The 15,661-nt window shown below is 36.6% G+C and overlaps 4 protein-coding genes across 4 annotated transcripts; 3 read left to right on the plus strand and 1 right to left on the minus strand.

The window, feature by feature from the left end:
• Nucleotides 1–2,448: 2,448 nt before the first annotated feature.
• LOC135681455 (uncharacterized) lies at nucleotides 2,449–6,458 on the plus strand. Its single transcript, XM_089113482.1, has 2 exons — nucleotides 2,449–3,173; nucleotides 4,461–6,458. The coding sequence occupies exon 2, from the start codon at nucleotides 4,649–4,651 to the stop codon at nucleotides 5,987–5,989; it is 1,341 nt and encodes a 446-aa protein (XP_088969608.1). The 5' UTR covers nucleotides 2,449–3,173; nucleotides 4,461–4,648; the 3' UTR covers nucleotides 5,990–6,458.
• Nucleotides 6,342–12,398, minus strand: LOC148958171 (uncharacterized; the record flags this gene model as incomplete). Its single annotated transcript, XM_089113554.1, has 2 exons — nucleotides 6,342–8,042; nucleotides 12,189–12,398. Coding segments are annotated over 2 exons (804 nt in total), but the record flags the coding sequence as incomplete, so codon positions are not given.
• Nucleotides 9,304–10,366, plus strand: LOC135682843 (dynein light chain Tctex-type 5). Its single transcript, XM_065197918.2, has one exon. It carries the CDS (start codon nucleotides 9,406–9,408, stop codon nucleotides 10,072–10,074), a length of 669 nt encoding a protein of 222 aa, XP_065053990.1. The 5' UTR covers nucleotides 9,304–9,405; the 3' UTR covers nucleotides 10,075–10,366.
• Nucleotides 12,344–14,944, plus strand: LOC135681491 (uncharacterized). Its single transcript, XM_065195999.2, has one exon. It carries the CDS (start codon nucleotides 12,484–12,486, stop codon nucleotides 13,654–13,656), a length of 1,173 nt encoding a protein of 390 aa, XP_065052071.2. The 5' UTR covers nucleotides 12,344–12,483; the 3' UTR covers nucleotides 13,657–14,944.
• The last annotated feature ends 717 nt before the right edge of the window (nucleotides 14,945–15,661 follow it).

A 15,661-nucleotide genomic window follows, 5' to 3' on the forward strand; every position in this document is an offset into this window, starting at 1 on the left:
CAATTGTTGGATGATGTTTAAAGTATTCAAGTTGCTTTGACTATTGCACCCAAAGCCTATATTTCCTCAGAGGGGGAGAGTGCAACAGGGAAGAGGTAGTCACCTCAACTAAAACAGGGCCTCCGATGAAGGGGGGCCGGGGGGGGCCTTGGCCCCCTCCCCACTTTTTTGCAAAACAATAGAGTTTTTTCAAAATCTTTTGTTATGGGTGTTAAATTTTCCCTTGCCCCCCCCCCCACTTTTCAACCTCTGTCGGAGCCCATGTATAGAGAAACTCGATGTGCAAGTTGAAAAGGGGTCGACTACACCTTATCTTGATGCCCTTCTCTTGCTAGAGGCATGATGATCTAAATACTCTTTAATACCAAGATCTTTCTTTTATAGGCAGGGGTTTTTTCTAAAGATTCAGCAGCCACGTTACCGAGAGAGGGCATATGAACACCAGTTCTTCAGCTACTGGAAAGAAAAGAAGCTTTTTATCAAAACCAACAATTACATAGTGAAAGCGGCATAAACTGCGGCTGTGCATCCAGCCCAAGCTAACCAGCATGTATAGGTATTATACATAGGTATCATATATCAAAGGGTACATACTTCTTATGATAGCAATGCCTAGAGCAGGCAGAGTGATGCAAAAAAATGCCGTAATACCTTACAGATCCAAGCCTGTTTCGGTCAATAGCCACAATACAACATGGGCTCACCAAGCAAGCATTCCATCAACCTCATCTCCAAAATGGATTACGTCATCGACAATTAATGTCATAGAAAGCTTTTTGAGGAAACAAGGAATGGACAGCGATGGCTGGAGCAACATCGGGGTCAAAGACCTGGATTTGCCAGCGTACAAGGTAAACAGCTACGCAGAGAGAGCAAGGCACTGTTTTACGTCAGCAACAAAAAGAATTGTTCCAAAAGAAGGCAATGTCCTTGCGGGAATGGCCTTCATTCGAGATTTGCTTACACGGGAGGACAACTATGATGGCAGCCAGCAAAGGACGGCGTTAAGCCCTTGCAGTGCGGTTAATGAGACTAACATCATTTCATCTAACCAAGACTCCTTAAGTGCAGCAACAGTCTGTATAAGAAACCTCAGAAAAGAATCGTTGGTACAGCGAGAGTTTTTAACTGTTCCAACTCATGATGTCACAGTTAGAGCTTTAACAAGAAGCCGCTCGCCAGCATTGATGCCCATGCGAGCCACCAAAACACGATCAGCTAGACTGACATCACAAGGGATTCGATCGGAATCGATGCAAGGGTTTTCATTTGAGACAGTCGTCGAGAGTTTCAGTGATGGTGAAACATGCCAAAGAGTGACTCAGAAAACATCATCAGTTAACTGCGATTCGTCACTTGGGGTACCTGATGGGGAAAGCTGCAATGGGGTTGAGCCTAACACCTCTGATACCACATTCAAGTGTGACAACAAAAGTCGTAAAGGGGTTTTACTTAAAGCCAAGAAGATCTACCCTTATATTGAAAATACAGAGAAATACAAAGAAATGAATAAAAAGTTGTCGTTTTTCACAGATGTCTATAGGATGACGAATCGGCTAGGCGAAAAAGATAAAAGAAAAATTGATGCTGCCCATCGGAAGGTTCTTGAGGACGCATATACCAATGTCAAATTTTCACCAATTAGCGGCTCATATAAATATTTAGTAAACCAAATGAAGTATAAGAAGATGGTCAAGAAATTCTACAAGTATGTAGATACTTCCAATCTGACTGGCAGTTTCTTGAACAAAAACCATGTGAACATTAACTGATGGAAATCTTAACACTGCAAAAGTAAGATGCTAAACTTTGCAAAAGGCCTTTAGTTTTTATTCTTAAAGAGATTTAAACCATTTTGACACTAATTACTGATAGAGAAAGTTTTGAAATATATGTTTACCATTAAGTTTGCTTTTAAATTATAATCATTGTCTAGTCTAGGCACAAAGCACGAACTTTAGCTAGAATTGCTTCCACTGCATTGTGTTTGTATAAAAAAACAGAAATGTTACCAAATACAAAGGATTTTCATTTCCTTTTCCTATTTTACCAATAAAAGTGCGATCTCTAAGCCTTATTTGATAATGCTGATTACCAATATCTTTAGGCAAATTGACTAACCAATCAATATTTGTGGTGAAAAGCTTAAACCGTTGATATTTGAAAAATAAGATTGATGTTTGAAAAAATTGAGATTTAATTTTGCAACTCATAAAATTATCGTAAGTAATTTTTTTATCGAGAGATGACTTCATTGTTGGTTATCAATTATTGACCGAAAAAAGATGTAAATGCTAAAGCGATTATGATTATTGATCTTGATTATGATGATGCTGACGTTGATTATAATGATTACAACAAAAATTACACGCCCATCTGTTGTGCACAGGCGATTTGTTTCTCATTATCAAGGGTTTTAATCATATGGCGGATTGTAGTTATGTATCGAATTTATACCTTTGTTTTGTTTCGTGAAAAGTTAGTGACGACCTTCAGTTTGCCTCTGAGAAAAATTCTATGAACAGTCAAAGATTGCTGAAATTGTCATTCTTTCTTAAATGAAATGAAAGCAAGTATCGGTGTATGTAGAAAGCCAGGCTCATTCACGCAAGGAGCTAAAAAAGTCTTTTGAACTCAAGCTCTTTGCTGGCCACCAAATACATGATGTCACGAAGACCTAATTAAGGTAATCACTGCTTCCTAGATTAACAAAAATAACTTGATTTTAGTTTACGTGTCATGAAAATTAAGCTCTAAAAATAAGCACCCAAAATTCTTTTTGCTCGTAAGATTGATCAGATAAACAAAGATTTCTTTAAAACGTTTACAGCTGAAATCTGTGGTTAGGAAAATCTTCGAAGTTTGTGGCAATTATTAGAAAATACTTCAATAATTTATCATAAAAGGGGGACGTAATGAGTTAGAATTGCTAATTTTATTGTGTGATGCATAGAAGGTCTTTTCAAATTCGTTCCTTATTGTGTGCAGGTGAAAGAGAATTAGTTGATCTTATACTGGTTTTTTACTGCCCAAATTTCATAACAGGCAGCCACAGAGGACGCCGTAGAAGAAAATTGCATTTAGATGAGTATAACCATGTAAGAGAAATACTTTTGTAAGGAGAGGCTATCAGGAACTGCAAAGCTTGGAAAAAGTTTGACAGCAGATCTAAGGTGAGTTTAGGTGCCTTATAGGGTTGAATCAATAAGACGATGTAGCATTGATAATTGCTATATCGCACTTAACATTCTAGCACGCATTTTATTATATCAATCTCTTAATGTACAGTTTCTGTAAGTTTTAAGCGGAGGGACCCTTGTAGATTAGCAAGTAACTTCTTTCTAAATTTCATAGTAAAATCAGTCCATGAAAAATATAGTCGAATATATCGTATAAAGCTGACCTTTCGCACCTAGCTGATTTCTGTCATTAAAAACATTCTGGGTTTGCGGTACACAAAGGAAGGCTTTCAAAGGGATTGTTCTTTGATTGTAACTGTTGCATACTGTATTAGGTGAAGTGACTGAAAACATGTTACAAGGAAATTCGGTATGGTGTCATCATAAGTAGGTGGCACATGCATATCGTATAGACACAATGAAATAATTGCATTTTCTAATGTGATGAAAAAGTCACTCAAGCTTCTACATGATTGGGCTAAAATAGGACTTTATCGACAAATAACATTTCTTTAGACTATATGGCATAGTGTGTATGTTATTGTACTTGGTCAATAAGTTGACTAAATCGATAAATGATGGTTTATTTCTATTATTTCTGTGTCATAAATCTCAAGCAGCTCAAACTAGAAGTTATATTCGAGAGAAAAAGCAGAAGAGAAACTAGTGCTTTTATCTAACCTTAAATAGGTAGTGAAACCAAATATAAATGCTCGCATAAATAAATAATCGATAAAAAATTCAGTTCAAAGGAAATGCTCAGTCCATTCAATCCGACACTAAAGTAGATAAGTAACATCAAGAAAACCACAGTGGTGGTTTCTTTACAAGATTTAGTTGGAAATAAAATGGGATTCTGCTTGGTCTAGTCGTAGAAAGACGCTTAAAAGCAGATTATCAAAACAGATTGAGGCTTTAAAAAAAGCTTTAGCTCTCTGGCGCAAATAAACACACAGGTAAGGAAACCCTGTAAATAAACGTGGCTTTGAAGGCAATTAGAGTGTGGCTGGAAAACCCAAACACCCAACCAAATGAAGTGAAATGAAAGTAGAGTAAACGAAAATACTTACACCAACGATAAAAGTGATTGTTCTATTCAGTGCAGGAATGAAAGTAGATATATCAGTGGAGAGGTGCTTTTCACTATTTCAACCAAAACATTTGGGTCCTTTTTTAAGGTGAAATCTTTCAGAATACTAAGTGGGTATAGCTTTTCACTCTACTGAGAAAATTAGCAAACACATGACCGTCATGTAAATGATTACTTGTTTCTTATTTCAGGAAATTTGGCACTAAACTCGCATTGGCAGAGATCCTTGCATTCTACTGACAGCAAAAATTAAGAGAAAATATCTGATTTTTGGCTTTCCTAGAACTGAATATTAAAGCATAAATACTTCTAATGTTTATCCATTTTCCTAATTGATAATATCTAGGCGACCTATTTAAGTTATTGGAAAGGCATCAATATGAGTTTTTTACAGAAAAAAGTGGCTGCGAGTATTGAGAGAGCGTCGCAGTGGAGACCAGCAGATAGCATAGCGCGGTCCACCGCGGGCCGAATGTCGCCTCTTACCACGATAGCAGTCATCAAAGATTTCCTACAACGGCAAGGAATGGACAACCAAAGCTGGAATATTACGGAAATTAAAGACCTGACTCTTCCGAGCATGCGCATAACAAAGCCAGTTGTAAAGGGCCAAATCCTAAGGGCTCCCTCTAGATCTTTGATATCGAGGAACGAAAACGCACTTGATGATGTAAGAAAAATATTGTCCAGTCCAAAATCACAACAAAATTACAAGGTTCCTCTGATTCAGGTAACTGCTGATAGCCCCACATCTGAAAAAAGTGACAATGCGAAGGAGAAAAATGCTGCTGACCCTGACTTTGAGGTTCAAGGAAAAAGTAAATCAGGAAAAACTTGCAAAGATTGTCTGCAAAAAAGCAATTTCAAGCAAAATGACCTGTTTAAGTTACCACGTGATAAACTCAAGACGTTTGACAGGGAAAATGAAGGGAAAATTTCAACAACTAATGAAGCCAAAGAGAAAGATTCTGACAGCAGCGTAGGATCATTGGATTATTACTTCGTGTGCAGTGCAGAGGAGAGTCCATCCGAAGCATCAGTTACAAGATTATTTGATTTCCTTGATGACAAATATTTCTTAGAAGGAACAAAAACCTCGACAAGTAATGAGCGTGAGAGTAAAAATGGAGAGCACAACGGCAAAGTTTCTGGAGAAAGACAAGGTTTTGAAGAAAGAAATATTACTGTTCACTATAAAAACAACAGGGAGGGTGGCACATCTTCAAAAAGAAGGACTTTTCGCTCTAAACAAGCTAGTATGATATCAGAGAAGCAAGGAGGAAGCACAAAGCCCTTGGAGGTCGTATTACGTGGTGGACACGATGATAGAGAGGAAGCTGAGTACGAAGAACGCGAGATTCCAGATTTTGAGATGATGGTTAAGAGATTTAACGAGGTATCCCCATTAATAAGTGGTTTCAACAAAAGGTACCCAAAGCTGCGAGTTTCCTTTAAACACTTAGTGAATCATATGAACCATAGACGCCTTGTGAAGAAGTTTTACGGCTTCGTCGATTCCCAACGACTCAATGCCAATTTTTCGCCACAGAACTTGCTGCTAAACTCAGGAGGCTTGGACGTCAGACAGGGGAACACACTTCAGCGACGGAAGAATGGACCTGGAAAGCTGCCGACGGGCCTTGGTAAAAGAGATCGACAACGAAGCAGAAAATTTATAACTTTCAGCATAGGCAACAAAATGGAGAAAGAAAAAACATGATCAAATTCGTGTTTGGTATTCTAGTGCTTTGAGTGTGACTGACTTTGAGTAAGAAGATGGTGCCAAATGGTAGAAACTTGCCATGCAGATTTTTTTCAAGAAACCACCTTGTGTGAACTCAAATCTTAATGTATTCATATATTCCAAATAAAATGATTTGATCTATATACTGTCCAATTATGTACGTCAACAGTTTAATGAAATTATTCTCTCGTAAATCCCCTCGAATTTGATGTCAGATTATATTGAAATATCAAAGAGCAAGTATTTAGACATTTAAAATCTTGCAACAGGGTAGGAGCATTTAAATCTATGGTTTAGAGGAAATCAAACAGGATTGAAAAAATACAGCTTTACACACACAAAACATTTTGTTTTATATTCCTTAGTCAGAAAATGTCTCGTGCTTCTCTCTTTCAATCAATGCTACTTAGTGTCCATATCTATTTCAATAAATTTGCATATCATATATTCCAAAAGACAATTGCTACTTTGTAGGAACTGTCAAAAGACTTCTAAGATCAAAGGTATGATTCTAATCCCTTAGAATAAGGTCATCTATTGGGCTTGACGATACACATGGGACACATAAATGATAGCCGCCTTGCCCGCCTACCCCCGGTAACAGTGCCAAAAGGGCTTAGAAGAGGTTTTTACTGCTCTTCCTATTCTTATCAAACTATGATCTACCTAATTGTCCTAAAAATGGATAAAAATGTGCTGGGTAGGGTTTGGTAACATAAGGGAAAATTTATTATCTGGGAAATGGCAATATTAGACAGTTTAGCATAGAAACTAAAAAACCAGGCGTTTTTGCAAAATAAAAGGGAATGATTACCCATATTCCCCAATGACAACAATCTGACATTCTACTGTTATTTCTTGCTATTTTGGTGGTAGTCTATTGCACATGTGACAGAATAGTCAACAAATTCCTTGGGCCCATCTTTTTTACTTTTACATATTTTGAGGCACCAACACGATAGAGCAAAATAAAAGAAGGGTGATTCACTTTAGGGAAGGGGGTATTGCATGTGTATGCTTTTACAGAATGATCTTACAGTTAGGGCATTTTGATTATGGCTTTAAAAAATCAAATATTTCTTTTCTTATGATTGAGAATATCACATTGTCTCAGTTAATATTGACAGTTATGATAATTTAAAAATTCCATTATAAAACACATTTTGCTAATTCAGGCATTTGATTTATTTTCATGTCACAGATGGATGGCATTAAGCGGTGACTCTAGTTTTGAAATGTTCAAATACTAAAACTTTAGAACTCTTACTAAAATATCTTATTACAAAATTTATCAGCAAATAAAACAGCTGATAAAATGAGCACCTTTGGAAGATTTTAATAAAAGGGCTATGGAATATGAGCTCCTAACTCTATTTCAAAGTCTTTTCTGGGGTGTAGTCAACTAATTTCTTGATAAATTTAGAAAATTGTTTATTTACACAAAGGCATAAAGTAATGGAGATGCTTCACTGTATTCATTTGGAATTGGCTTTCTACACAAGGGGCAAATTCCTTTCTGCTTGAGCCATCCCTCAATGCAACCAAGGTGATATCCATGCTTACAAGGACAAATGACAACTTGCGCGCCTTCAACAAATGCTTCAATGCAAACTGGACAAACATCATTGTTACATTTAGATGACACACCCAGTAGTCTATTTATTTTTTTCCCTGAATACTTTTTTATTGCACAGTGGGGCATCATTGCTTTAACCCTGGCTTTTTCAGCTGCAGAATGAGCACTAGGCCTAGGATATTGATTGTTGTGTTGAGAGCTGCCATTAGGCCGTTCTGCCCTACTATCCAAGCTCTGATACGGTCCATTGACTTGATCTCTGTTACAGCAAAAACAGCAAGCGCATAAATTTCTTTGCTCTGGTCCTTGAGACGACCCTGGACATGGGCAACAGCTGTAAATGGTTGAGACAGCACAAATAGAAAATGATAGAATAAGAAGTGCTACCAGGATCCAAAACCAAATAAACCAGTCGCTGTTTCCATCCATCACAGTGGAATTTTCAACTTTCATTCACGTTGGGCTGCATGATTTTCAGAAACAGGAAGGAGAATTGTATTATTTCCGGGAACTGTCAATCAGTTCTTTATTAGGTCCTCAATTTTGGCTTACATGTCAGTAGACTGAGATTTTGGCCAATATAATTGATATAAGCATTTGTACTGTTCTTACTTTTGAGAACTGTATCTTTTATTGAATATTGCAGTGGTACGCAGTATATCAATGATGCACTTACTCGGTCTCCCCAATGCACAGCGCCTATTTGGAATGCAAACCCAAGTTTTTTCATAAACAGCAGGTCGCAGCCAACGTCAGCTACTAAATCTTAATTTCTAGGCAAGAAATTGCGCCTTTTTAGCATCTGCTGTCCTTCCATAGTCGTCGAAACTTTCCGTTAGTATCACAACATCAACTAGTTTGCATAATGTTGTTGAGGTTCTTAGCCTTCTCAACTTACCAGCAGCCTCGTTCTGGCGTAGAATTATTTTTTTTTGGTTCATTTTCACAAAATAACTTTAGATTCTAAGAATACGATAAGCAGCATGACATCTTTTACAAGTTACACCTAATGATAATTGTTGAATAAGTAATAAACAGGCAGAAAAGTAATGAATTTAAAGAATTGAACCGATTAATCGTTGAAACCAAACAAAGCCACAGAACAATACGTTTCTGATTACCACTGTTTTTCACTGTTACTTCTTGGCGACATTACATGATTTTTGGCGATATATCCTTTCCTTTTTGGTGTGAAGACTAGACCATAAAGGTTGAACATTGGCTCTACTTTATCCAAGATTTCAAAACAGTAATCTTTTTATACCATGGATACGCTAAAATTTATACTAGGATAGAGAAATCACGAACCCGCGATTGGCAACTAAAGCCATCTTTTACTAACAAGGATAAACTATTTCTTTTCCATCGGTAAGTTTTGCATCTCATGTTACTAAAAACTCAATAGTGTTATAAACAGACTGGAACCGGGGGTTTCAACTAGCAACATTGGCACAAAGGCTGAGACTATAATATGCACACGGAATTACGTTTTGGTTAATAACAGTTAACGGTGCAGCAAAAAGAGGTGTTAAATTCATTTGTAGAACTTCATTTTGTAATGAAAATGCTAGCAATTTTGAGGATGCTAAAAGGCTATCGAAAGTAACGTCTTTTTACTACAATATTTTGAGAATGAAAGAAAGTTTTTATGCATGCCACTTACCCCCGGTTGATTGTTGCAAAGTACATAAATGTAATTTCGTGCACAATTCAGGCTCTATCCAAAGCAAACACAGGTAGTTGAAGCTACCAGTGGGCAGCACACCTTGGCTACGGATAAACAGTTGCTGCACATTTTCAAGCAATTTGTGGCAACATGGCCGGGCGCCCTAGTTTAGGAAAGATCTCCGAAGAAGGTAATCATGGAAATACATCTGTGGCTGAAGATAGAGTCAAAGAAGTGGAAAATGGCGAAGACGTGTCGAAAGAAAAGAAAGTAGCTAAGTCAAAGGCACGCAAAACGTCAGTTTTTACGCAAGACATGAAGCCAAGGAATTTGAGGTCTACATTCACTCTTGTCCATACAGATCAACCATTGCCCAATAGAGTGACATTTGCTCCTTCACAGAGTGACGGAAGTGAACACTCAGGCAGACGTGTATCTGGGTACGACAATCATGCATCGAATAAATATGTTCAGCGTGCAACTTATCAGATTGGACCCCGTAAGGAGTTTAGTGTCACTCAAGTTAAAAAAATAATAAAGGAGACATTAGAAACTGATTTATCAGACAAGGATTTATACGCACCTAGAAGTGTTTTATGCAAGAATCTAGCCGAAGCAATTAAATTGAAAACAAGAAGACTGAATTACGATCGATACAGAATCATCGTCCATGTTTTCATATCTTCTAAAGACAATGTGACATTGAAAATTTCAAGTAGATGTGTCTGGGATGAAAAAATCGATAATTATGCAGACTATATGTATGAAACAGAGGATTTCTATGCTCTTGGCATCGCCTATGGAGTTTACAAAGAGTAGGACCTGTCAATCATTATCGAAGATATACAGGATAAAAGCACTGCCTGGAGGAATGAGAGTAAACACCTATCGAAGCACATTTGATGGCAAGTCCATTTTTGAACTAAAAAAAGTTACAAAGAACTTAGAAAAGGAACTTTTAATGCATGAGAAAACCCCTTAGTTATCAGATGTTTCTGATAGATGTTGGGGAGCCCTAACAGAGGCTTAACGTATAATATTGTAAGATAATTTGTACAAGGCCAACTTATAATTTTTCCATTTTTGCTCTGGAACATGACTTGACTTTCAATGCACTGGCTTTACAAAAACTGCCTTTAGGAAAATACTGCAAGCAAAGAATCCTTTTGGTTCTTTTGTTAAATTATTGTGTTTTATCCTTCATGATGAGAAAGCAATCCGTTGGTATTTTTTTTAACAAAGTAAAAATCAACGACCGTTCAACTGTCTTTCCAAAACAGAAAAGACTATCACGACAGCATAAAAAATTTTCCGCTACAAAAATCTTCGAAAATCATAATAACATTCAACATTTCAAGTTACCTCCTCTACCATTCGCAAGGATATGTAATGGTGAACTACGAACAACTTCTTCAATGGGCGACATTCAAGGCCTATCACTGAGAGGTTAGTTTTAGAAGTGCCTGTTTATGTGTCTCTAGAGAAAAATTTTCAAAACCTTTCATTACTGTAAGGCTGGACAAACATTGATTATAAAAAATTAATGAAACAGAGGCCCGTTGGCGTGATGACTCTCTGATATTTTTTCTGCTTTCAGCTAACCCAAGGAGAAAGTAGTTCTATAGAAGAGATTGTTTGGGGCAAGCAAAATGTTGAAGAGGCCTACCATACGTTAGAAAACCAAAGAAATTTAATTAAAGCTACACAGCTAGTTCCAGGAATTTCATATGCTTGGACACAAGAGCCCGCAAACGCAGTTGTTTGGTCAGGCCTCACATACAAAAGCCGACAATTAAGCTCATACATTTTTGAACAAAACCCAATTAGTATTGAATATATTTCCAATCAAGAAAACGAAAATCTCACTAGGGCATTGCGAGGGGCATATCCATAAAGCCACTTCTGAAGTACGAAAGTAATCACTTTTCGAGCCAGGGGCTAAATATAGCATCATTTTGATTGTTAAACGACTTTCGGTACCATTAATGAAAACTGACTCTCTAAACGTGATGCTTAATAGGATATGCTAGGAGAGAGGAACATTGGTTTGACAGTATGAACAGATGAATATGTCTGAGTTATAAAATATATCACATATGCGAGTCCGACTCCAACTGACAGGGCGCAAAAAATCATAAGCCAAAATGTCTTCCCTTGGGCCAGTCGAGGAAAGTAACATTTATCAATTAGAATTACCGATAGTTCTGGAAACACTGCACCTATCCTTTCCCGTGGACAGTCCCCTAGCTTCAAGGTATGCATTTTAAATAGCTTCTCTCAGCTACACTGTTATGTTTCTTGGAATGTATTAAGTCGTGGGGACTTATCAAAAAGTGACGACAAGGAGAGTTCGAGGAGCAATTTTTTTAGAGAGTCAGAAATGTTTCAAATATTCATTTCAAATTTTTCAAGTCTCATTTCAAATCCTGCCCAGGAGCTTACCGAAACGATCAGAACGATCTCGGGTACATGCTACAAGAAGGAACTTATCTTTTCCAAACGTTTTTTTCAAAATAGCACCAAATATAGGGTGGTATAATGAAAAACAAATTTTGGAACTTAATTGTACTTTTCCTTCAAGAGCCATCGGGGTATAGAACGTCTGCTAATAGCTAAAAACTGAAGGGAAAGTTATAAACAGGTGGGATTCGAAACTCAAAAGTAACGTGTTGAAGTGTTTAACAGAATTAAGTGTTTAATCATTAATGAGCCGCTGTTCAACCTAGTAAATTTTTTTTGAATCCTTGTAAATTTTATTTGGTATCAAATAAAGTCGGTACTGCCTGTAAGCGGACAATTCAAATCATTCTTATTGGGACTACACTACAACTGGGGAGTGTTTGTTTTTATAAAAAGAGACAATACGACATTGTCTAAATAAAGAAATGTCATAGGGGCTTGAGGAGCAACTGTCCCACCCCTATTTAGTTTGTTAAAGAACCCTTGCTGCGAACCACCGTGAATGCAACTTTAATGATATTCCATAATTCAAATAAATCGACAGTTTCCAGGAAGATTTCGGATTTTAATTGAAGCACAGGCCTTAGCAACGATAACACAACAGCAACAACAAAATCCACGGGTGAAGGGAGCCGACGAATGTGGCCTTTGAAGGCCTTTGGTTTGTTTACGTTTAGACAACAAGAGGATTAAACCCACTCTTATGAACTGATTGGATTGCAAGTAAACAGGGTCATATGTTAGTCTAAGGAGCTTCTTCTCGGCTTGATGGGGAACTGCATTTCATGCAGGGTCTCCGATGGGAGTAAAAAGCAAAGTGTGCCAGAGATTTTGCCTGCTAGGCCCGATTCGAAGGAAAATAACAGTGTGGAAATATCAGGAGATGGAACCTCAGGCGGTGACACAGACTTCCTTAATAACACAATTAAAAGTGGAAAGACAGAAGATACTTTGGAACGTGCCTCATTTACCACGCTGAATGGTCCTGTCAGGCCTAATTCGGGAAGACAGAAAAAGCTCTCAATTTGCTCTACTTACTCTGGCAGAGGACAACTTGAAGTCCCCCATGGCATCCCTGAAGACAACATCTTAACAATATTCGACTTTTACAATATTCTAAATGATGGGTCATTGAATCCATACATACACGAGGAAGGTAATGTTCTTGTTGTCGACTGCAGAGACATTGAAGCTTACTCTAAAATGCATGTGATAACAGCCAAACACCAAGATGAAGTCAAAGATGCTGCATTCCAAGCAGGGCTTGGCTACTCAATGTTCAACCTTGTGATTATTTATGGAACAAACCTGAGGTATGATAGGAGCAAGGTCCTGCAGACTTTTTGGAATGAAGTATCCGAGAGCTTTGCAGGAGAAGTCCTCCTTCTTTTAGAAGGCTTTGCTTCATTTGAAGAACAATTTCCTTTCATGTGCAGAGAGGAACCAATAAGAAACGTTTGGGAAAGAAGACGAATTATCACTTACCCATCAGTTGTAATCAACAGCAAGTTATACCAAGGAAATGGTGAGCAGGCAAAAAATAAACGCATCCTTGATGATCTAAAAATAAAACATATTGTTAATATAACAAAGGAGCATCAAAATAAGTTTGAAGGTGAAGTCAGTTATCTAAGAATTGCCATAGAGGATGAGAAAGGAAGTGACTTATCAAAGTATTTTGAAAATGCTTGTGAGTTTATTGAAAAAGCATTAAAGAAGAAAAGTGCTGTTTTTGTGCATTGCAACCTAGGGGTGAGTCGCAGCTCAACCATTGTCCTTGCATACTTGATGAAGTCACAAACTTTATCTCTAGCAAATGCCTACACATTTTTGAAATCAAGAAGATCCTGCATTAGACCAAATATTGGGTTTTTAGCACAGCTTTCAGAATGGGAATTTTCAATCCTTGGGAAAAAGGTCACAGATGTATATAATCTTTAAAAAGTAGATTTTTAAAGAGGAAGAGAAAAAAGTAGCTGTTGGAGTGATTTTTGATATACCTGTTAGTGTGAATAAAACTATATTGTGTGATTATGTATTTACTTGCATAATTAGATGTTCAATGTTCTAGTTCTCTATGTTAAAAGATAAGTTATAAGTTAAAAGAGGCCTTTGCTCAGCCCAACCCGAGCTTTCTTGTTTTTGTTCATTATGCAATTGCCGAAAGCTAATGTTTTATTCAATATGTTGCTAATCTGTAACTGATTTAGCTAATGATGTCTTTGACAAAAGCTGAATTGTCTTCAAGACTTTAAATAAAATGCATCAGTTTCAGGTTCATGTGATAACTCTTGTTATAGGATTAAAAAGTAAGACATTGTGTGCACAACTGACAAAAATGTATCTTTTTTAAGATCAGGGTTAATTAAGAAGATGTTATCATTGTAAAAGCTTAAAACTTGATTTGTTTCCGAAACCTAATTAAAGTAAAATGATTTTTTTAGATTATAATTAGAGATAAAATTGTACTTTCAAAGCTTATTTTTTATATATTTTTTAAAAGTACTAAAGTGCTTTCAATCAAGTAACGCCAAGAGAAAGGAAATATCTCATTCATCATCTCAAAAGCTTCTTTATAATAAACCCTTTTCATTGATAAGTTGTTGGACCTTGACCAGAAGATGAATTCATCATGAAAAGATTAAAAAATTTTGTTGGTTGGGATAATTTTTTTTGTAACATCTCTGTTTTCTGTACTGCTCTGATATTCTATTCAGATTAAATCTTGTATATCAGATTAATTCTTGTATACCATTGTTTCAAAGAAAAAACATGTAGATTTATAAATGGCTTTGAAAAAGCAAGCATTTTAGAACATACTTAAGCTTTCCATCTGACACTCTTCGGAGTGTAAAACATCAGAACGTAGATCAAAAAATCTATCCTTGGAAATATACATACCCAGTTGTGGAGCAAAATAGACCAGTCAGAACCGCGATCACATGACTGTTGAGGTTGCCCAATCAGTGCTGCTTTCCTATAGAAGATGTTACCAATGGAGTCCTAAGGTGAGAGCAAACTCCTTCTGTCTAAACAATATTGTTCTAAAATGTTTGCCTTTTTCAAAAGCCATTTTTAAATTCTGTACCACAAATATATAGATTTATGTGCATTTGTGTCACACTTGGTACTTTGTAACTGATAAATGATTTATGGTAATAAAAAAGTAACATTTAGTTTGTATACACAAATTAACTTTTATATCATCAATAAACTTGCACTTCCCAAATTTTTGGTTTTTGTCAACTTTGTTCTATGATTGCATATGTTTTTAAAACAGGCCTAGAAGTCATTCATTAAAAAATGAATAATAAACTCTGACTCTTGTGTTAATCTACAAATTTCTCTCAACAACTTTTGCCAGTGATAAAACTTTCAAGTTTGGATATTTTCAACTTGCTTAAAGATTAGGTTGGGGGAAATCTCAGCCTTAGTCTTTATGTAAAACATTTCAAAGCAACTTAACATGTTTTCAGTACAAACACTCTCTTGATATTTGTTGTCAGTCCAATGAATGGAACAAATAAACTGCATACTTAAACTTATATGTTAAATTGAGTGTGTGCATACAAGCTTGTCCATTTATCTAATACACTTTTATTATCTAAAAGTCATTTTTAGCATGAGCATTTAGCAAGGCACTGTCAAACATTAAGCAAAGCCATTGCAAAGGTATGAAGTCGTTTATTAATCATACTTTTAAAGCGGCACAACCTAACAAAATTTTGAACAAGATGTAGAAAATGGCCCCAAAAGGTTTTTGAAATGGTTACTAACAGTTATTTAGGTGATTGGGTGTCAAATAACTAAGCAGCTATCTAGTTCTTTTCCTTGTACATCAGCAATGACCTAGGTACAATAATTTCACAAAGTTGCTCTTATTAGAGTAGGCGATTTAAGTTCTATCTGTGTTATCTTGTATGCAACGATTCCGCTAGGAATGGTA

This window comes from Rhopilema esculentum, chromosome 17 (assembly GCF_057945365.1).
Source record: "Rhopilema esculentum isolate cy_ngs chromosome 17, ASM5794536v1, whole genome shotgun sequence".
Lineage (NCBI taxonomy): Eukaryota > Metazoa > Cnidaria > Scyphozoa > Rhizostomeae > Rhizostomatidae > Rhopilema > Rhopilema esculentum.

Bases quoted from the DNA above. Each gene is read 5' to 3' on its own strand.
- LOC135681455 (XM_089113482.1), top strand. From the start codon at position 4,649: ATGAGTTTTTTACAGAAAAAAGTGGCTGCGAGTATTGAGAGAGCGTCG.
- LOC135682843 (XM_065197918.2), top strand. From the start codon at position 9,406: ATGGCCGGGCGCCCTAGTTTAGGAAAGATCTCCGAAGAAGGTAATCAT.
- LOC135681491 (XM_065195999.2), top strand. From the start codon at position 12,484: ATGGGGAACTGCATTTCATGCAGGGTCTCCGATGGGAGTAAAAAGCAA.